Here is a 22,087-nt window from a genome sequence, read left to right on the forward strand (position 1 = left end):
TCTGACCATTTCACGCCGATTTCCTGCAATTGTCGCACAACGTGCATTGAATTTGTTTTAGGGTGCATTTGAGCATGCTGTCCCATTCCAGGAACATTAACAAACATGGTCATTCAGCAACATTGTAAAAAAAAAACCCACACGATATTTTGTAAAATCAAACACTTTTCTTCTTTCCCTATCACCTATGCGTTTCTTTTTTGACAGAGTATAGTATACGCAAAGCCGTTTTAATATTTTACGATCCTTCTGATCGCTTCTTATCTTTTGATATGCACTGAAGACAGCCTTCTTTGTACTTACCCGTTGCCGCATTTAGCAACGACATCTTGCCCTGGGCAGATGAGCCGACCGAGGCCAGCACCTGTGCCCAAGAGAAGCGTGCGCTACAACAGCTCGTTCTGAATGTGTACGTTAAACAATCTGACCTGACCTGAGAAACAATATTTTTGCAGTCATGTCCAGTCAACAGCATACACACACCGTGCTAAAGATTGCTTAAAAATGTGAATTCCATAAATAAAACCACCATGGCCGCGACCATCTTTGACTTAACATAACCTCGGCTAATGAGAGCTGGCTACACAGTGGTTGTATTTTGGGGGATAATCTTACATATATAGAAATGAAATCTTCAGTTCTTAAAATCAACCTGATCACTGTACTATGATTACAATGAAAAAACAAAAAACAAAAATAAAACCCCACAAAAAACATTCACAACAAAAACCAACTAATTGCAACAAAAAGATAATAAATAAAATTCTTTATTTGTATTGAGTAACACCATCCATTCAGCAACTAGATATACATTGAGACACACACACACACACACACACTTTAAATCACTGCCACTACATGTTGTTTCTCAGGTATGTACCTCTTGTAGTCCACACAAAATACTATGCCAAACATCATGACCATCTGAACACATTGAATTTGCTAGCAATGATAAGGTAAGCATGTATCCTTAAAGGTGCACACTCATGTTTTAGCCCCAGAAAATGGACACCAAGTTTAGTTAATCCACAAATCTGCAACACATTCAGATAAAGTTGTAAGGGAGAGAATCTGTGGTGTTTAAATGGTGAAATACAGTCCAAAAATAACCATTACTTCTCAGACGAACGTATATTTTTCGACTGATGAAAAATGCATTTTGGGGTATTGCAAACAACTGCATGACCAGAACCACTCCAAGTGTACGAAAATGAATATTCTAAATAATAAAATGAAAGTATTTCTAATTTAAATAATCAAAAACGGCTTTAATAGTGAAAAATATGTCATAGTGTTTAAAAACTAGGGTCTGTCACTTTAAGCAAGTTGTCAGTTAACAAATACAAATCTTTATTGGATTGCCAATTATTTCACAGTGATTTCCATGTAATAAATAATAAATTATTCAGTCTTTGACATAACAGGTGCTTGTTCCCCTCCACACTTTCCTGGAAACTTTGACATGATCAGAAAATTGACTTCCTTACAATAAAAGATTACTCATGGAGAAGACTGTATATTAATTGATTACATTACACAAATTAATATTCAACTGTTTAAATGCTACAATAGTCGAACATACTTCACACTTGTTAAAAACTAGGCTCAACACTTTTTTAAAAATACAAATAGACAGTGGCCTACTTTAATCTACTTTCAAGATATTAATAACCCATAGCCTAATTCTTATTAATCCTCTACCTGTCCGACCAGAGGGCGATATAGGTTTCGTCTGTCCTGTCCGTCCCGAGTCAGGCCACCGGTCTTATCGGAGGTCGGACTTGGGATGGGCGTGTTAGAAACCCTAGTGGTATATAAGCACGTTAAACTAGTTATCTATCTATCTATCTATCTATCTGTCCGTCCCACATGTTTTCCAGACTTTATTTCATGTTGTGTTACAGATCAAGTTTGACTTGTATGGCTATTTACCTATTTCTGACAGAGTTGTGGCCTTTAATCTTAAGAGATTGGAAAATGTGTTGGGACTGGTAGACGACATGTATTGGTTTAGCAGCACTCCCAGAATGCTTCTTGTATATTATTACTGTACTCATTACATTAACAGTCATACGGCTGTATGTCTTACACACTGTCAACAGTTTTGGTCATGATTTAAAATTCATCTATGATTTCTTTTCTTTTTAATAAACACAGATTTAATAGCACATGAAATGTCTCTTGTATAACTGATCTCGGAAGTTAATTGTAAACCACAGACAGGTTTGATCTCAGCTCCCTGAACCAGGTCTGGCACTGTCCAAATAATCTTTTGCTTCATTGATTTTGGCAGCAAGGTAAGGGGATCCTCCTGCAACAAAAAATAAATAAAACCAACAATAAAGTTTGTTTTGTTTAACGACACCACAAGAGCACAATGATTTGTTAATCATTGGCTATTAGATGTCAAACATTTGGTAATTTCCGACTCATAGTCAGTCCATTAGGAGCGAGAGATCTTTTATATGTACTTTCCCACAGATGCAACCAACTGAGCTAGATCCCACTCTAAAAACCATGAGTAACTCACAGACATAAAATACACTCAGGGCTTCTAGATTATGGTTTCCCCACTCCCGTGGCTAGTGATATTCAATGTTGGGAATAAATAACTACTATGGCCATGCCCGATGGCTAGTGAATTTTCTTTTTCAAATGTTGCACTTAAGTCTATTTTGTAAATATGAATATCCTGCCCCAATGCCAATTCCCAATGTTAGTGTTTTTAAGATCTATCTCCCTCTTTAGGTGACATATCTGATTATTACTATTATTTAGTAAAATTGTATTAACTTAAAGTAAAGTAGGGCTAGTGAATTTTTAATAGTGGCTAGTAAGTTTTTTAAATCACTGATCCCATCGTCATGGCTAGTGGATTTTATAAAACAAATTAGAAGCCCTGACACTGAGTGATAATCTAACACGACATGATCTTGTAACTATTGGTAATGGTCAGTCAGAAAGGAAAGGAATCTTTGTTTAAAGTTTAAAAATTCTCGTCTTGAATTTGGAAAATTAGAGGGCATTCAATTCATTTCAACTTATTTTCATGCTTATATCCAATAAGTGTTCAAGCATGCTGTCCTGGACACACACCTCAGCTACCTGGGCTGTCTGTCCAGGACAGTGGGTTAGTTGTTAGTGGTTAGTGAGAGAAAAGAGGGTGTAGTGGTTGGTGTTACACCTACCCCAGTGTTCTCGCTGCTCCATTTAAGCGGGGCGCCCCGCCCCGCCCCGCTATTCTATTTTGCCGCCCTACTTTCACGTTCTCCGCCCTCCTTTATTTTTGAGCGCCCCTCTTTATTTTCCAGCACCTATCTCCGCTATTTCCAAATGCACACTTTTTTCCACACAAAAAACAATGATCAGTCTGCACACTGGACATCAAAAGAAACAAGCCGCGTTGTGTACGAAAAAGCAATTGACGAGACATTTACAACAGTTACCGTAACGTAATTTAACAGTATTTTTAACAGCCTCTATTTTGTCCAATATCTGTATCCATTTGTATGTTTGATAGACACAATAAAAGTTATATTTTATGTGAGCAATGAAAACATTTTATTTTTTACGGATTCGGCAATCTCCGATTGAAAAAAACACCTTATTTGGCGCCAAATTTGTCACTTGATCAGAACGGTCATTCTTTCTTTTGTTTCCACTATCGTTTGATATTTTGTCCTCAGTTGCAAATATAATTGGTTGTAACTGATGATTTTTACTTTCTAACATTCTGTTTATTCAGCAGTTCTTTATAAAATATTGTAAACTTTTCATTTTGGGGAGATATGAACGCTTTTATAAACAACGGAAGTGGTAGTGTTTATCATTAAAATCATTTATCTTGAGTGCCAAATAATATATACACCACCACTACAAAAACAAAACTACTTTTTATCAGTTGGCGATAATATTTTATCACAGCGATCGATTCATTTGATGAAGATGGGAATAACAAAAATGTATCCGACATTAGGAGATCACTTTACAAACATCTTTATTGTTTTTCGTATATCTTGAAATCTTTATTAAAAATAATAATATTAAAACTTTGATCGCTCCAGCAAAACCGCAACTGCCTGTGAATGTCAGACCGATATCATCTTCGGTTCAATTAAAAGACGAGTTTGCTTGTATTTCGTATTTATAAACCTTTTTGCACTTTTTTGTAGGCAAAATAAGGAGTATGTCTTTTCACAAAGTCTACTAACACACAACAATATGGTAATCAAACTACTCCCCCCACCCTCACTTTTTTTTTTGCTTTTCATTTATTGGTGGGGTGGTTTGTTTTTGAAGGGTGTGGTGCCGAGCGACCGCCCTCCTTTAATTTTCACCCAGCGAGAACACTGCACCCAATGAGTCGTTAAACTTGCTGTGGGTGGAAGCCAGTAATGGACTGCGAACCCTGTACCTACCAGCCTTATGTTAGTGGTTAGTGAGAGATAAGAGGGTGTAGTGATCTTACACCTACCCAATGAGTCGTTAAAACTTGCTCTGGGTGGGAGCCGATACTCGGCTGTCAGTGTTAGTGGTTAGTGAGAGATAAGAGGGAGTAGTGATCTTACACCTACCCAATGAGTCGTTAAAACTTGCTGTGGGTGGGAGCCGATACTGGGCTGTCAGTGTTAGTGGTTAGTGAGAGACAAGAGGGAGTAGTGATCTTACACCTACCCAATGAGTCGTTAAAACTTGCTGTCGGTGGGAGCCGATACTGGGCTGTCAGTGTTAGTGGTTAGTGAGAGATAAGAGGGAGTAGTGATCTTACACCTACCCAATGAGTCGTTAAAACTTGCTGTGGGTGGGAGCCGATACTGGGCTGTCAGTGTTAGTGGTTAGTGAGAGATAAGAGGGTGTAGTGATCTTACACCTACCCAATGAGTCGTTAAAACTTGCTTTTGGTGGGAGCCGATACTGGACTGTTAGTGGTTAGTGAGAGATAAGAGGGAGTAGTGATCTTACACCTACCCAATGAGTCGTTAAAACTTGCTGTGGGTGGGAGCCGATACTGGGCTGTCAGTGTTAGTGGTTAGTGAGAGAGAAGAGGGAGTAGTGATCTTACACCTACCCACTGAGTCGTTAAAACTTGCTCTGGGTGGGAGCCGGTACTGGGCTGTCAGTGTTAGTGGTTAGTGAGAGACAAGAGGGAGTAGTGATCTTACACCTACCCAATGAGTCGTTAAAACTTGCTCTGGGTGGGAGCCGGTACTGGGCTGTCAGTGTTAGTGGTTAGTGAGAGACAAGAGGGAGTAGTGATCTTACACCTACCCACTGAGTCGTTAAAACTTGCTCTGGGTGGGAGCCGGTACCAGGCTGAGAGTGTTAGTGGTTAGTGAGAGATGGGAGCCGGTACTGGGCTGTCAGTGTTAGTGGTTAAGGTAGTGATCTTACACCTACCCACTGAGTCGTTAAAACTCGCTCTGGGTGGAAGCCGGTACTGGGCTGTCAGTGTTAGTGGTTAGTGAGAGATAAGAGGGTGTAGTGATCTTACACCTACCCACTGAGTCGTTAAAACTTGCTCTGGGTGGGAGCCGATACTGGGCTGTTAGTGGTTAGTGAGAGATAAGAGGGAGTAGTGATCTTACACCTACCCAGTGAGTCGTTAAAACTTGCTGTGGGTGGGAGCCGATACTGGGCTGTCAGTGTTAGTGGTTAGTGAGAGAGAAGAGGGAGTAGTGATCTTACACCTACCCACTGAGTCGTTAAAACTTGCTCTGGGTGGGAGCCGGTACTGGGCTGTCAGTGTTAGTGGTTAGTGAGAGACAAGAGGGAGTAGTGATCTTACACCTACCCAATGAGTCGTTAAAACTTGCTCTGGGTGGGAGCCGGTACTGGGCTGTCAGTGTTAGTGGTTAGTGAGAGACAAGAGGGAGTAGTGATCTTACACCTACCCACTGAGTCGTTAAAACTTGCTCTGGGTGGGAGCCGGTACCAGGCTGAGAGTGTTAGTGGTTAGTGAGAGATAAGAGGGAGTAGTGATCTTACACCTACCCACTGAGTCGTTAAAACTCGCTCTGGGTGGAAGCCGGTACTGGGCTGTCAGTGTTAGTGGTTAGTGAGAGATAAGAGGGAGTAGTGATCTTACACCTACCCACTGAGTCGTTAAAACTTGCTGTGGGTGGGAGCCGATACTGGGCTGTTAGTGGTTAGTGAGAGATAAGAGGGAGTAGTGATCTTACACCTACCCAGTGAGTCGTTAAAACTTGCTGTGGGTGGGAGCCGATACTGGGCTGTCAGTGTTAGTGGTTAGTGAGAGAGAAGAGGGAGTAGTGATCTTACACCTACCCACTGAGTCGTTAAAACTTGCTCTGGGTGGGAGCCGGTACTGGGCTGTCAGTGTTAGTGGTTAGTGAGAGACAAGAGGGAGTAGTGATCTTACACCTACCCAATGAGTCGTTAAAACTTGCTCTGGGTGGGAGCCGGTACTGGGCTGTCAGTGTTAGTGGTTAGTGAGAGACAAGAGGGAGTAGTGATCTTACACCTACCCACTGAGTCGTTAAAACTTGCTCTGGGTGGGAGCCGGTACCAGGCTGAGAGTGTTAGTGGTTAGTGAGAGATAAGAGGGAGTAGTGATCTTACACCTACCCACTGAGTCGTTAAAACTCGCTCTGGGTGGAAGCCGGTACTGGGCTGTCAGTGTTAGTGGTTAGTGAGAGATAAGAGGGAGTAGTGATCTTACACCTACCCACTGAGTCGTTAAAACTTGCTGTGGGTGGGAGCCGATACTGGGCTGTCAGTGTTAGTGGTTAGTGAGAGATAAGAGGGTGTAGTGATCTTACACCTACCCACTGAGTCGTTAAAACTTGCTGTGGGTGGGAGCCGATACTGGGCTGTCAGTGTTAGTGGTTAGTGAGAGACAAGAGGGAGTAGTGATCTTACACCTACCCACTGAGTCGTTAAAACTTGCTCTGGGTGGGAGCCGATACTGGGCTGTCAGTGTTAGTGGTTAGTGAGAGATAAGAGGGAGTAGTGATCTTACACCTACCCAGTGAGTCGTTAAAACTTGCTGTGGGTGGGAGCCGATACTGGGCTGTCAGTGTTAGTGGTTAGTGAGAGAGAAGAGGGAGTAGTGATCTTACACCTACCCACTGAGTCGTTAAAACTTGCTCTGGGTGGGAGCCGGTACTGGGCTGTCAGTGTTAGTGGTTAGTGAGAGACAAGAGGGAGTAGTGATCTTACACCTACCCAATGAGTCGTTAAAACTTGCTCTGGGTGGGAGCCGGTACTGGGCTGTCAGTGTTAGTGGTTAGTGAGAGACAAGAGGGAGTAGTGATCTTACACCTACCCACTGAGTCGTTAAAACTTGCTCTGGGTGGGAGCCGGTACCAGGCTGAGAGTGTTAGTGGTTAGTGAGAGATAAGAGGGAGTAGTGATCTTACACCTACCCACTGAGTCGTTAAAACTAGTGCTCTGAGTCGGCTCTGGGTGGAAGCCGGTACTGGGCTGTCAGTGTTAGTGGTTAGTGAGAGATAAGAGGGAGTAGTGATCTTACACCTACCCACTGAGTCGTTAAAACTTGCTGTGGGTGGGAGCCGATACTGGGCTGTCAGTGTTAGTGGTTAGTGAGAGATAAGAGGGTGTAGTGATCTTACACCTACCCACTGAGTCGTTAAAACTTGCTGTGGGTGGGAGCCGATACTGGGCTGTCAGTGTTAGTGGTTAGTGAGAGACAAGAGGGAGTAGTGATCTTACACCTACCCACTGAGTCGTTAAAACTCGCTCTGGGTGGAAGCCGGTACTGGGCTGTCAGTGTTACTGGTTAGTGAGAGAGAAGAGGGTGTAGTGATCTTACACCTACCCAATGAGTCGTTAAAACTTGCTCTGGGTGGGAGCCGATACTGGGCTGTCAGTGTTAGTGGTTAGTGAGAGACAAGAGGGAGTAGTGATCTTACACCTACCCACTGAGTCGTTAAAACTTGCTGTGGGTGGGAGCCGATACTGGGCTGTCAGTGTTAGTGGTTAGTGAGAGAGAAGAGGGTGTAGTGATCTTACACCTACCCAATGAGTCGTTAAAACTTGCTCTGGGTGGGAGCCGATACTGGGCTGTCAGTGTTAGTGGTTAGTGAGAGACAAGAGGGAGTAGTGATCTTACACCTACCCACTGAGTCGTTAAAACTTGCTGTGGGTGGGAGCCGATACTGGGCTGTCAGTGTTAGTGGTTAGTGAGAGAGAAGAGGGTGTAGTGATCTTACACCTACCCACTGAGTCGTTAAAACTCGCTCTGGGTGGGAGCCGATACTGGGCTGTCAGTGTTAGTGGTTAGTGAGAGACAAGAGGGAGTAGTGATCTTACACCTACCCACCGAGTCGTTAAAACTTGCTGTGGGTGGGAGCCGATACTGGGCTGTCAGTGTTAGTGGTTAGTGAGAGATAAGAGGGTGTAGTGATCTTACACCTACCCAATGAGTCGTTAAAACTTGCTGTGGGTGGTAGCCGATACTGGGCTGTCATTGTTAGTGGTTAGTGAGAGACAAGAGGGAGTAGTGATCTTACACCTACCCAATGAGTCGTTAAAACTTGCTGTGGGTGGGAGCCGATACTGGGCTGTCAGTGTTAGTGGTTAGTGAGAGAGAAGAGAGTGTAGTGATCTTACACCTACCCACTGAGCCGTTAAAACTCGCTCTGGGTGGGAGCCGATACTGGGCTGTCAGTGTTAGTGGTTAGTGAGAGACAAGAGGGAGTAGTGATCTTACACCTACCCACTGAGTCGTTAAAACTTGCTGTGGGTGGGAGCCGATACTGGGCTGTCAGTGTTAGTGGTTAGTGAGAGATAAGAGGGTGTAGTGATCTTACACCTACCCAATGAGTCGTTAAAACTTGCTGTGGGTGGGAGCCGATACTGGGCTGTCAGTGTTAGTGGTTAGTGAGAGACAAGAGGGAGTAGTGATCTTACACCTACCCAATGAGTCGTTAAAACTTGCTGTGGGTGGGAGCCGATACTGGGCTGTCAGTGTTAGTGGTTAGTGAGAGAGAAGAGGGTGTAGTGATCTTACACCTACCCACTGAGTCGTTAAAACTCGCTCTGGGTGGGAGCCGATACTGGGCTGTCAGTGTTAGTGGTTAGTGAGAGATAAGAGGGTGTAGTGATCTTACACCTACCCAATGAGTCGTTAAAACTTGCTGTGGGTGGGAGCCGATACTGGGCTGTCAGTGTTAGTGGTTAGTGAGAGACAAGAGGGAGTAGTGATCTTACACCTACCCACTGAGTCGTTAAAACTTGCTGTGGGTGGGAGCCGATACTGGGCTGTTAGTGGTTAGTGAGAGATAAGAGGGAGTAGTGATCTTACACCTACCCAGTGAGTCGTTAAAACTTGCTGTGGGTGGGAGCCGATACTGGGCTGTCAGTGTTAGTGGTTAGTGAGAGAGAAGAGGGAGTAGTGATCTTACACCTACCCACTGAGTCGTTAAAACTTGCTCTGGGTGGGAGCCGGTACTGGGCTGTCAGTGTTAGTGGTTAGTGAGAGACAAGAGGGAGTAGTGATCTTACACCTACCCAATGAGTCGTTAAAACTTGCTCTGGGTGGGAGCCGGTACTGGGCTGTCAGTGTTAGTGGTTAGTGAGAGACAAGAGGGAGTAGTGATCTTACACCTACCCACTGAGTCGTTAAAACTTGCTCTGGGTGGGAGCCGGTACCAGGCTGAGAGTGTTAGTGGTTAGTGAGAGATAAGAGGGAGTAGTGATCTTACACCTACCCACTGAGTCGTTAAAACTCGCTCTGGGTGGAAGCCGGTACTGGGCTGTCAGTGTTAGTGGTTAGTGAGAGATAAGAGGGAGTAGTGATCTTACACCTACCCACTGAGTCGTTAAAACTTGCTGTGGGTGGGAGCCGATACTGGGCTGTCAGTGTTAGTGGTTAGTGAGAGATAAGAGGGTGTAGTGATCTTACACCTACCCACTGAGTCGTTAAAACTTGCTGTGGGTGGGAGCCGATACTGGGCTGTCAGTGTTAGTGGTTAGTGAGAGACAAGAGGGAGTAGTGATCTTACACCTACCCACTGAGTCGTTAAAACTCGCTCTGGGTGGAAGCCGGTACTGGGCTGTCAGTGTTAGTGGTTAGTGAGAGAGAAGAGGGTGTAGTGATCTTACACCTACCCAATGAGTCGTTAAAACTTGCTCTGGGTGGGAGCCGATACTGGGCTGTCAGTGTTAGTGGTTAGTGAGAGACAAGAGGGAGTAGTGATCTTACACCTACCCACTGAGTCGTTAAAACTTGCTGTGGGTGGGAGCCGATACTGGGCTGTCAGTGTTAGTGGTTAGTGAGAGAGAAGAGGGTGTAGTGATCTTACACCTACCCAATGAGTCGTTAAAACTTGCTCTGGGTGGGAGCCGATACTGGGCTGTCAGTGTTAGTGGTTAGTGAGAGACAAGAGGGAGTAGTGATCTTACACCTACCCACTGAGTCGTTAAAACTTGCTGTGGGTGGGAGCCGATACTGGGCTGTCAGTGTTAGTGGTTAGTGAGAGAGAAGAGGGTGTAGTGATCTTACACCTACCCACTGAGTCGTTAAAACTCGCTCTGGGTGGGAGCCGATACTGGGCTGTCAGTGTTAGTGGTTAGTGAGAGACAAGAGGGAGTAGTGATCTTACACCTACCCACTGAGTCGTTAAAACTTGCTGTGGGTGGGAGCCGATACTGGGCTGTCAGTGTTAGTGGTTAGTGAGAGATAAGAGGGTGTAGTGATCTTACACCTACCCAATGAGTCGTTAAAACTTGCTGTGGGTGGGAGCCGATACTGGGCTGTCAGTGTTAGTGGTTAGTGAGAGACAAGAGGGAGTAGTGATCTTACACCTACCCAATGAGTCGTTAAAACTTGCTGTGGGTGGGAGCCGATACTGGGCTGTCAGTGTTAGTGGTTAGTGAGAGAGAAGAGGGTGTAGTGATCTTACACCTACCCACTGAGTCGTTAAAACTCGCTCTGGGTGGGAGCCGATACTGGGCTGTCAGTGTTAGTGGTTAGTGAGAGACAAGAGGGAGTAGTGATCTTACACCTACCCACTGAGTCGTTAAAACTTGCTGTGGGTGGGAGCCGATACTGGGCTGTCAGTGTTAGTGGTTAGTGAGAGATAAGAGGGTGTAGTGATCTTACACCTACCCAATGAGTCGTTAAAACTTGCTGTGGGTGGGAGCCGATACTGGGCTGTCAGTGTTAGTGGTTAGTGAGAGACAAGAGGGAGTAGTGATCTTACACCTACCCAATGAGTCGTTAAAACTTGCTGTGGGTGGGAGCCGATACTGGGCTGTCAGTGTTAGTGGTTAGTGAGAGAGAAGAGGGTGTAGTGATCTTACACCTACCCACTGAGTCGTTAAAACTTGCTCTGGGTGGGAGCCGATACTGGGCTGTCAGTGTTAGTGGTTAGTGAGAGATAAGAGGGGTAGTGTGAGTCGTTAAAACTTGCTGGGTGGGAGCCGATACTGGGCTGTCAGTGTTAGTGGTTAGTGAGAGACAAGAGGGAGTAGTGATCTACCCACTGAGTCGTTAAAACTTGCTGTGGGTGGGAGCCGATACTGGGCTGTCAGTGTTAGTGGTTAGTGAGAGAGAAGAGGGAGTAGTGATCTTACACCTACCCCTGAGTCGTTAAAACTTGCTGTGGGTGGGAGCCGATACTGGGCTGTCAGTGTTAGTGGTTAGTGAGAGATAAGAGGGAGTAGTGATCTTACACCTACCCACTGAGTCGTTAAAAACTTGCTCTGGTTAGTGAGAGACAAGAGGGAGGATCTTACACCTACCCAATGAGTCGTTAAAACCTGGGTGGGAGCCGGTACTGGGCTGTCAGTGTTAGTGGTTAGTGGTACTGATCTTACACCTACCCACTGTCGTTAAAACTACCTGGGTGGGAGCCGATACTGGGCTGTAGTGTTAGTGGTTAGTGAGAGATAAGAGGGTGTAGTGATCTTACACCTACCCACTGAGCTAAACCCAGAGTTCGACAAATCTGCTAACCCGACACCCGTGGCTAGTGGTTTTTAAGTTCGGCTTGTGAGAAACGCAAAACCACTAGCCCTGTGGGCTAATGGTTTCCTGCCCCCTCCTTATCGCTTGATCATGTTTCTTGGTTTTGTTTTGTTTTTCTCTCGGCTGAAATATCGTTTAATAAATTTGATTGTGACGTTTGTCATCAAATAATATCAACGCAATCAGTATATAATAATAATCCACTTGAACTAGGTCTGCAAACTGCAGTAACATGCTATCTCTACATCGCCACAGTTACAGCATGCATGTTTACTTTTCCCTTTCAAGTTTCTGGCACAAGAAATAAGTCTAATGACATGCATGTTTTGATTGGTTGGACACATCACGTGGTAGTTAATCTCGCACATATGTTTTAGACTAAGAACTTGGAAATCACCAATCGCGACGACAGGTTAATCTCAGTCAAGTAAACCCCAGTCATGCTTTGAATTTCAGTGTTTGTTTTATTTACCTATTGTTTTCTAATTTAACATTTCGCTGACATGTGGTTATCGGCAATCAGGAAAACAATTTACTTTAATGGTAACCGCACATGCAATGACTCTGTTTGGCCTATTACATGTAGTGGTCTGGATAATGCGTCACAGCTGCCGATACAAGATGATACCTTTTTCGTTCATTCAATTAACAACGGATTAGATGTCGCCGTTATATTCTTTGGATATCGGTCTGACACGGGATAATGCCCTGTATTTGAGCAATTGACATCACCGTTCCTGGCGACATAAATAGTAGGGCCCTAAATGCGAAAAGCGAAAACGGAACAATGATGATGGATCACACTTGACAAAAAACCAAACGTACAACACGACAAAAAACTGAAAGTTACAACATGATTTAAGTGTTTGTTTTATTTTACTGTTATACTCGTAAATGTGTAATGTTACAAAATTATATAAAAATCCAGTTATAATTGATCAGGAATTTGGGCTAGTGCTTTATCTTGGTGGGCTAGTGGTTTTCACAAACTTTAGCCCTGTGGCTGGTGACTTTTCAAAATATTTGTCATACTCTGCTAAACCACGACACCGCCGAGGCCGGTCTTAGAGGGCAAAGCCATTTGGCTTCGACTGATAGAGTATGAGTATGATGACCTAATGCAAAAATAAAGCATGACCAGTTTGGCCATTAGATTGTTTAACTTTCAGGGCATTTGGGTCATATGACTACGGCATTGTGGCCACCATTAAATTAGATTGTTTAACTTTCAGGGCATTTGGGTCATATGACTAGGGCATTGCGGCCACCATTAAATTAGATTGTTTAACTTTCAGGGCATTTGGGTCATATGACTAGGGCATTGTGGCCACCATTAAATTAGATTGTTTAACTTTCAGGGCATTTGGGTCATATGACTAGGGCATTGCGGCCACCATTAAATTAGATTGTTTAACTTTCAGGGCATTTGGGTCATATGACTAGGGCATTGCGGCCACCAATAAATTAGATTGTTTAACTTTCAGGGCATCTGGGTCATATGACTAGGGCATTGCGACCACCATTAAATTAGATTGTTTAACTTTCAGGGCATTTGGGTCATATGACTAGGGCATTGCGGCCACCATTAAATTAGAGTCCTGAATCTTGCCATACCATATTACAATATCAATTACTCATATGAAATACAAACAACTATAATTTCAATAAACTTGTGAGCATCAGTGGTTATAGTCAGCACCGTAACAGTTAACGACACCACTAAAGCATACTGGATTCTACTTGCCTCGGTCAGGGTGATTTAATAGCATGATCCTCTTGTGGGCCTCCTTTAACTTGGCCTTGCTGGCTGAGGGGCTGAAATGGAAGAATATTCTTATATATTCATAATTGTCAATACTGACACCTCAGAACATTTCCAACAATGGTCGTTTGGGAGAGAGGGAGAGGGGGAGGGAGAGGGAGAGGGAGAGGGAGTGGGAGAGGGAGAGGGAGAGAGAGAGAGAGAGAGAGAGAGAGAGAGAGAGAGAGAGAGAGAGAGAGAGAGAGAGAGAAACAAATATGTCAACTTGACTGAGGTATATGTATCATCATCCTCCCTTACCCCAGACCAGCTAAGAAGATACCCACCAAGCCCCTTGAAATTAGTTACCCATAGAAATCTCAACAGTAAACAAAACCCCCATAACAATCAAACAAAATATGGAAGATCATACAAGGTAGTACATGTATATTTGGAAAACAAGAAAAAACAAAATGGTCAGCTACCTCACAAGGACTCAGTCTTTTATGACTTTTTGTATGTGACAGCCTGTCTGTGGGATAATGTGTATGTATATATATATATATGGCCTCAGATTACAGTTATCTTCCCATTTGGTTGTCCAAAATCCGGAAGTTTGACCGCGCAAGTAGTCTGCTGTTTGACTGTGATTATTTCATGGCAGACAGCTATGAAGTGGCAACTGTTTGACTGAAGTGACAGGGGATAGCATGTAGTTTGTAAACATGTGTAACTTGTTGACATTGAAGACTTGTTTGTGGTAATTCCGGCCCATGCAAAAGTAGTGCTTTTTGTGTAAAATGGGTGTACTCCGGCCTGGTTTAGAGGGTGTGTCTGTTTAAACCAATATGCTGGGAGAAAGAGCTGGACAACAGGGGTTGTCCTTTTCAGGGTATGTGTCCCCCATGCAGGCAAAGGTACATACAAAACTTCACGGGCCTGCTGATATTAATAAAAATGTTATAGCCACTAAGGCTATATAGAAACATATAGCGAAATTAATTGTGGTCTGAGGCCTGATATAGTTCACACATTACACCGGTTAAATTCTTGATTCTGATGAAAGTATTATAACCAGAGAGGTGAAATTACACAGACTGATTGTGCATACCACAAGGAATATGAAAACTTTTTTTGAATTTATTAAAAATTAAAATTAAAATTTTCAACTTTTAAATTTCAGTATCCTCCAAAATAGCATAAGATGACCTCTGATGTTACTACAGGTTGTTGCAATATTTTTTAACAGTTTTGAGCTAATAATTTGGTAAAAAAGAGCAAAAGTTGGATTTTGTTAGTCAATATTGAGATTTTAATTTTTTTTACATATATGAATTTTAATGAGTTTCTCAATTATTGCAATTGGACAGAAGATCTAAATATAATGAATATATCACTACTAAATGTAATTAAACACTTTAAATAAATAGTATACAGTTTTTAACAAGATTAAGTACTCTAATAATACATTTCACCTACATTTATGTAAATTACACACTTCAGTCATTTTTCAAAAATGGTCTTTTATCCTTAGAAAATCTAATAGGCTAATATTCTATGCTGTCTGAATGTATTTATTGTGTTCAGTAATCAGATGCTGGTATACTTGTCAAGTTTATTGCAGAAAATGTGCCAAAAAGGTTAACATTTGGCTTGTAATACATATGGCAGAATAATCCATAATGCATATTCAGTGGTCATTACTACAAACATCCTTCCAATCAAGAAATCCTACACTGAGGTATCCCAGACACTGGCACATGACTACACTTGTTAACAGTTATCACTGGAAACTGAAAAATATGGTGCAAGTACCTCTTGGTAGGATTTATATCAGCATTTTGTGACAAAATCTTAATTTTCAAAGTTGTCGTCAACAAAAAAAATATTATGGTGTATACCTAAGTGATATCTGTAGGGCATATTCATATTAATATGCATTTATATGGACTGTTTTGCCTTTTACAAAGTGGCTACATGTCTAATACAGTAAATGAAGTAGATTAAGTAAATACAGCAGGTCAAAATTGAATATGAGGCCTATCATGTCTAATTTTCCCTGAAATTAGTGTGTAAACATTTGTTGCAAATGGCCCCAATTTTGTGACTTTCACCATCCCTCTGACACATTTCTAATAATGTATCATGAATTCAGTCACCATATCTTTACTAAGCCTCCACTTATCATATCTAAAATGCAAAATTTTACAGTTTTAGATTTTTTTGTTTCTCAAAAATTTAAATTTAAGTTTAATATTTAATTAAAATGAAGTAAAATCTAATGATTGATTTTTTTTCCTTTAAATATTTCAAAATCTTTCCAAGACAACACTGTGCAGATAGAACATATGTAGAAGAAAAAATAGCTGCTCATTGTATGAAGAAATTCCAAAATTTGATAAAGTTATTACATTTTGAAGTTGGTGTCCCTCAAGTTTCCATTGCTAAAATTGGCCATGGCAAGGCACTGTGGTAGGTGTTTTAACACAGCCTCTGTATACTCTCAGTTTAAAGGTGACATACCGATACTTACCGAGCATTGCTTTAATATGTATATCATTGGAATGCATTAGTGTGGGCCAGTTTTTAGGGGAAAAAATGGACTGATAGGCCTCAGATTACAGTTATCTTCCCATTTGGTTGTCCAAAATCCGGAAGTTTGACCGCGCAAGTAGTCTGCTGTTTGACTGTGATTATTTCATGGCAGACAGCTATGAAGTGGCAACTGTTTGACTGAAGTGACAGGGGATAGCATGTAGTTTGTAAACATGTGTAACTTGTTGACATTGAAGACTTGTTTGTGGTAATTCCGGCCCATGCAAAAGTAGTGCTTTTTGTGTAAAATGGGTGTACTCCGGCCTGGTTTAGAGGGTGTGTCTGTTTAAACCAATATGCTGGGAGAAAGAGCTGGACAACAGGGGTTGTCCTTTTCAGGGTATGTGTCCCCCATGCAGGCAAAGGTACATACAAAACTTCACGGGCCTGCTGATATTAATAAAAATGTTATAGCCACTAAGGCTATATAGAAACATATAGCGAAATTAATTGTGGTCTGAGGCCATATATATATATATATATACTCTTCAAAAGAAGAAATGCAAAACCACATTGTCGTAACATTTGGAGAATTGATTTAATTATTGAATGGTGAGTCCGATAATTACCAAATGTTGCAGGATTGTTCACAATTCACTCTAGTCCATTGTGAGTAAGTGATAGGACACACCACCAAGGTCAAGGTCATCTGGAGTCAATACCGGGTGTGGCCTCCGCGTGTGTTGACAACTGCCTGGCACCGCCTGCCCACTCGGCCTGCAAGGCTGCTGCCAGCTCGGGCAGGGTCTGGGGCTGTGGTTGTCGCTGTCGGAGGCGTCGGTCCAACTCGTCCCATAGATGCTCAATTGGGTTCAAATCCGGTGATGTCGATGGCCAAGGAAGGACATTAATGTTGTTGTTCTGTAGGAAAGCCGTTGTGAGACGTGCTGTGTGAGGCCTGGCGTTGTCATGTTGGAACACTGCATTGGCGTTGGCCATAACTGGAACGATGTGTGGCCGGAGGATCTGGTCAATGTAGCCCTGTGCATTCAGGTTGCCCTGCACGTGGACCAGGTCAGTTCTGCCAGTGTGTGAGATGGCTGCCCACACCATGACACTACCCCCGCCGAATCTGTCCACTTCCTGCACGCAGTTTGCCGCATAACGTTCACCACGATGCCTATACACGCGACATCTTCCATCATGACGTCGGAGCAGAAATCGGGACTCGTCACTGAACCACACCTGTCTCCATCGCAGTTGAGGCCATTGTCGATGAATCTGGCACCACTGCAGTCGGAGTCGACGGTGTTGTGGTGTTAAGATGACACCTCGAACTGGACGTCTGGCACGAATTCCTACCTCACGTAGGCGGTTCCGTACGGTCTGGTCGGATATCCTGCGCAAACCTGGTATTGCTGTGGCTGTGGAGGTGGCAGTAGTCAATCGTTCCCGAAGGTGGCGTACCCGGATGTAGCGGTCCTGCTCGGGGGTAGTGACCCGTGGTCGACCGGATCTAGGGAGGTCACGTGTTGATCCATGTTGCTGGTAACGGTCCCACAGTCTGGAGATGGTGCTTGGGGACACATGGAATGCCCTGGCAACGGCCGTTCTGGATTCGCCTGCGTCTAGTCGGCCGATGGCATTGTTTCTCTGCGGTTCACTGAGACGTGGCATGTCCTGGATTGTCAACTGTCGGCCAGATACAGAGGCCAGGCAAGCGAACACCCTGCACTTTTATACTGTCGGTGTTCATGTTGCATGTGCAGACAACGCACGTGCAGTGGTGACATGGTTTGCACGTGGCTGCGTTTGCGAATATTCACATTTTGGAACTTTATTGTACAGTAGCTGCGTTTTATCGAATGTAACCGTGGGAATGTGTTTGGGACATGCAATGACCTTATATTCACAAAGCATGAACCGGTAGGAAACATAAAATCAGAGTTATAACCCATTTGTACCCTTTTGCGTTTCTTTTTTTGAAGAGTATATATATATATATATATATATATACCAGACTAAAATTTTACCTGACTCCAAGTATAAGGCCTGCTTCTCTCTTGGACATTTTGGGGTCAAATCCTCCTTTATAGTATTTGCTGAAAGCCTAAAAAAATATATATATATATATATATTTGTCAAACCAAAGAAGAAGAAGAAGATGTATATGGATCAACACTGATTTTGCTTTTTTTCTTCAATTTTTTCACTTGAAATGGAATTTTACAAATGAATATAAAGCTAGTAAAAGTCTGAACCACAGGAAATTACATGTATAATTTTGAAATTTTAACTTACATGTATGTACAAGTATTTGTAGTTGCACCCATTGGGCGAGTTCTTTTCACAGCCAGTGCACCACGGCCGGTATATCAAAGGCTGTAGTACGGTATGTGCCATCCTGTCTGAGATGGTGAATACAAATGCTACTAATGAAAAATGTCAAAATATCTAATAGCTGATGATTAATAAATCAATGTGCCCTAGTGGTGTTGTTAAACAAAACAAACTTTAACTGTACTTATAGAGTAAATAGTAGATATAAAATTTCAATGCACATATTATAATTGGAATTGTCAACTTAATAAATTTGTGAAGATTGCCAGGTCTTTTATATAAATGGTTATCAGAAATGCATGTACATTGTTTATTTTGTGATGCAGTCAGTTTGGGACTGATCCCCATTGGTGGACCCATTGGACTATTTCTCATTCCAGCTAGTGCACGACTGGTTGTGGGACGGTGCATATAAAAGATCCCTTGCTACTAATGAGAAAATATAGCAGGTTTCCTCTCTAAGACTATATGTCTATATTACCAAATGTTTGACATCCAACAGCCAATGATTAATAAATCAGTGTGTTCTAGTGGTGTCATTAAACAAAACATTTTAACTTTTGTTTATTATGATGCCTGAAAACTGAACAATCTGGGTAAAGACCAAAATAACTGGCACTCCCCAAATTCGCCAGTTGTGAATTTCAAAAACAACTGGCAAAGTTTATTTTAATTTGGTGAAATAATTTCATATAATAACTGATATTTAGTTTTTCTGCAACTTTCTAACTTTAATAGATAATACTTTTGTGTGCACCCAGAGCTAGCCCTGAACTGAAATTTATATTCACTAATAGCTCAATACAATCTACATGGATATAAACTTACCCCAGATGCATCCAACTGCTTTTTTATAGTGTTTTGTGCAGCTCGTCCATATCTTAAAATGTATCGGCCTGAAATATTAATATTAAAACATTTTCTAATATAAAACCATGTAAAGGTGGGGTTTTTTTTTTATAGAGCCGTTTGTAGAAATGTATGATTTGTAGGGATGGACGTGTTAACACAGGAAATGTGATGCTTGGTTCTAGGAAATGAAAATACACCTCGTGACCTGCTGGTTCCACATAAGTCAATCATTCTTAAATACAACATTTATTCAAGACTAGCACAAAATAGAGATGATCTGTAGATAGGTTTCACTGAATACATGTACCTGTATATATTTATAGCTAAATGTACATGTATATGTACATATATGAATATAACAAGCAAAGGAGGATTTGTTTAATGACAGTGTAGCATATCTCAGGCCTTCGGATTTCACGGAAACGATAATTTCCGATAGTGTCGGTAAAATCACAGGACCAAAATTTTGTTTCCCATGATTATTATATCAAGTACAACTATTAGTATTCATTGAAAATAATATACATGATCATGATCACAAGGCACAGAACCGAAAAAGTGTTTCCCATAAAATTTGATATCCTATGGCAAGCATTTTAAACTACATGTATGGCTATTTAATGTGCAGTGTGATTATTTCAACACCTGAGAGTGAGTGAGTGAGTGAGTGACTGAGAGAAAGAGAGAGAGAGAGAGAGAGAGAGAGAGAGAGAGAGAGAGAGAGAGAGAGAGAGAGAGAGAGAGAGAGAGAGAGAGAGAGAGAGACAGAGAGGGGTATGGAGAGACACAGACACGAGTGAAAGAAAAAGAGAGATATGGATAGAGACATATATAAATTATGTGTACCTGCATATCCCACCACTGCAAGACCAACTCCAGCAATAATAAGACCAGAGCTCTGAAATACAAATTTATAGTTGGCTTACTATCCAAACATCTAGATGTTCAGTTTTCTTAATAATAGAATATAAAATGTTCTTCTCGAGAATAGAAGTTAAAATTTTATAATAAATATGATTAAATAAAACAGCAATACTCACAAGTCACAATACACTTAGTGCAGAATGTCATCTGCTTATAAATAATTAATGTATTTTTAAATTATATTTTCTGGATCGGTTTACCCTACTAAACTATATCTGATTATTCTTTTGTTAATGTGTCTGAAAGTTGAAAAGTTCAGAAAATAATTTGAGAGTATGTAATAAAAACAAAACAGACCATTATTATAATTTTGTCTTAATGTACTGTTATGAACTTGAGATTTTGAAACTGGACACTGTATTTTATGCACTATGACCAATTTTAAAGGCATATTGTCACAGACCACTGACCTATTTAATGGTCTAACAAAGTATTACCTGAACAAAAATTATTTGATTTGTCCCTAAATGTACTTTATTCAACCATCTTCATAACCACCATACTCCATTTATTAATATTTTGTAAAAATAATTGAATTATGGCAATGGTCCATAATTCAAAAACTAAAATTGGCTCAGTTAAGGTGATGCAATAGCTAGATTTGGTTTCCAACAATTAATGTAATTTTTATTTATTATCCATATTTAAAGAAATAAGGTCCTTAAATCTGTGACAGTATGCCTTTAAATAGCAATTGTCTTGCTATCATTTAATAGCAACACCTTTTGGATTAAGTAATTTTACCATTCATACTCTCTGGCAAAAACCTTGCATGGATGTCCGCTGTTAAGTATGGTTAAAAAATAAAAAAGAGACAAAATATAATTTCAAATTCCACGAGTAGTAAACATTCTCCACTAGTTATGTGCATGGTCAGTATGGGTCCTCATGGTTGTCTCTTTTTATATATATCGTTGACAGCCTGACCATTGTGTGTACTTTTTAAAAATAAAAATATCCTTGTGTATAATAATATTATGTTTTCAATACAATAAGTGAAAAATTAAAATATATTTATTATTTGGATCAAATTTGGCCAATGGTACTATATGGCTATTACTGCAGCTACAGCTACCCTTATTTAAGTTATTACTGACCACAGTCCGTGGTGATAAATTGGACTGTTTCCATGGCAATAAATAGCTGTAGTTGCCCCTCCTTTCCGCCCCCCCCCCCCCCGACCCCTGTATGGCTTAGTCCCCTTCCCATTGGGACAGAAACAGATCCTCTTATTTATGTCATGCTAGTGGTCACATCTCTCGTGATGCATGCAGTTACACCTTAATTTATTAAATTTTAAAAACAGTTGAATTCCATTTCTTCTAGGTTAAATAAAACTAGAATAATTAAAATGAAGAATAGTACAAGTATAGGGTCAGCAGCCTTAAATGTTAAAAACAAACGTTCAATGTTTTAAGAAATCTGGCAGTTACAACTAAAAAGTAAAATTAATTTCAAGTTCATTGAAGACTGAAGTGTCAAGTGAAACTGAATGTTTCAAAGAACAAAATCGTAATGTCGTCAACAGTATTAATTGTAACAACAGTTAAACAAAGACATCTCTGTATATATGTCAAAATTATCAGTGTCGTTATGTCGAAAACAAAACAAAAAACATACCATTGTCTTTTGATTTTGTTAAGTTAACATTCAGAAAACGTGACGAAATTACAAACTGACGCAAAGCACACTTGCAGCCGACGGAAATAGTTACGCTTACGATATGATGTAAACTTATTACA

At 41.4% G+C, this 22,087-nt stretch overlaps 1 protein-coding gene across 1 annotated transcript; it reads right to left on the bottom strand.

The window, feature by feature from the left end:
• Positions 1-751: 751 nt before the first annotated feature.
• On the bottom strand, positions 752-22,068 carry LOC121369516 (mitochondrial import inner membrane translocase subunit TIM14-like). Its single transcript, XM_041494629.1, has 6 exons — positions 21,966-22,068; positions 20,268-20,319; positions 19,398-19,465; positions 18,263-18,339; positions 13,698-13,768; positions 752-2,311 (listed from the first exon to the last, which is right to left on the bottom strand). The coding sequence occupies exons 1-6, from the start codon at positions 21,966-21,968 to the stop codon at positions 2,232-2,234; spliced, it is 351 nt and encodes a 116-aa protein (XP_041350563.1). The 5' UTR covers positions 21,969-22,068; the 3' UTR covers positions 752-2,231.
• Positions 22,069-22,087: the final 19 nt, after the last annotated feature.

The sequence above is a fragment of the Gigantopelta aegis genome, chromosome 1, assembly GCF_016097555.1.
Source record: "Gigantopelta aegis isolate Gae_Host chromosome 1, Gae_host_genome, whole genome shotgun sequence".
Classification (NCBI taxonomy): domain Eukaryota; kingdom Metazoa; phylum Mollusca; class Gastropoda; order Neomphalida; family Peltospiridae; genus Gigantopelta; species Gigantopelta aegis.

What these genes read in the sequence shown, in the direction of transcription:
- LOC121369516 (XM_041494629.1), bottom strand. An exon ending in TGCAGTGGTGGGATATGCAG is followed by an intron (nt 19,466 to 20,267) that starts GTACACATAATT and finishes TTAATATTTCAG; the next exon opens with GCCGATACATTTTAAGATAT. An exon ending in GGCCTTATACTTGGAGTCAG is followed by an intron (nt 13,769 to 18,262) that starts GTAAAATTTTAG and finishes CTTCCATTTCAG; the next exon opens with CCCCTCAGCCAGCAAGGCCA.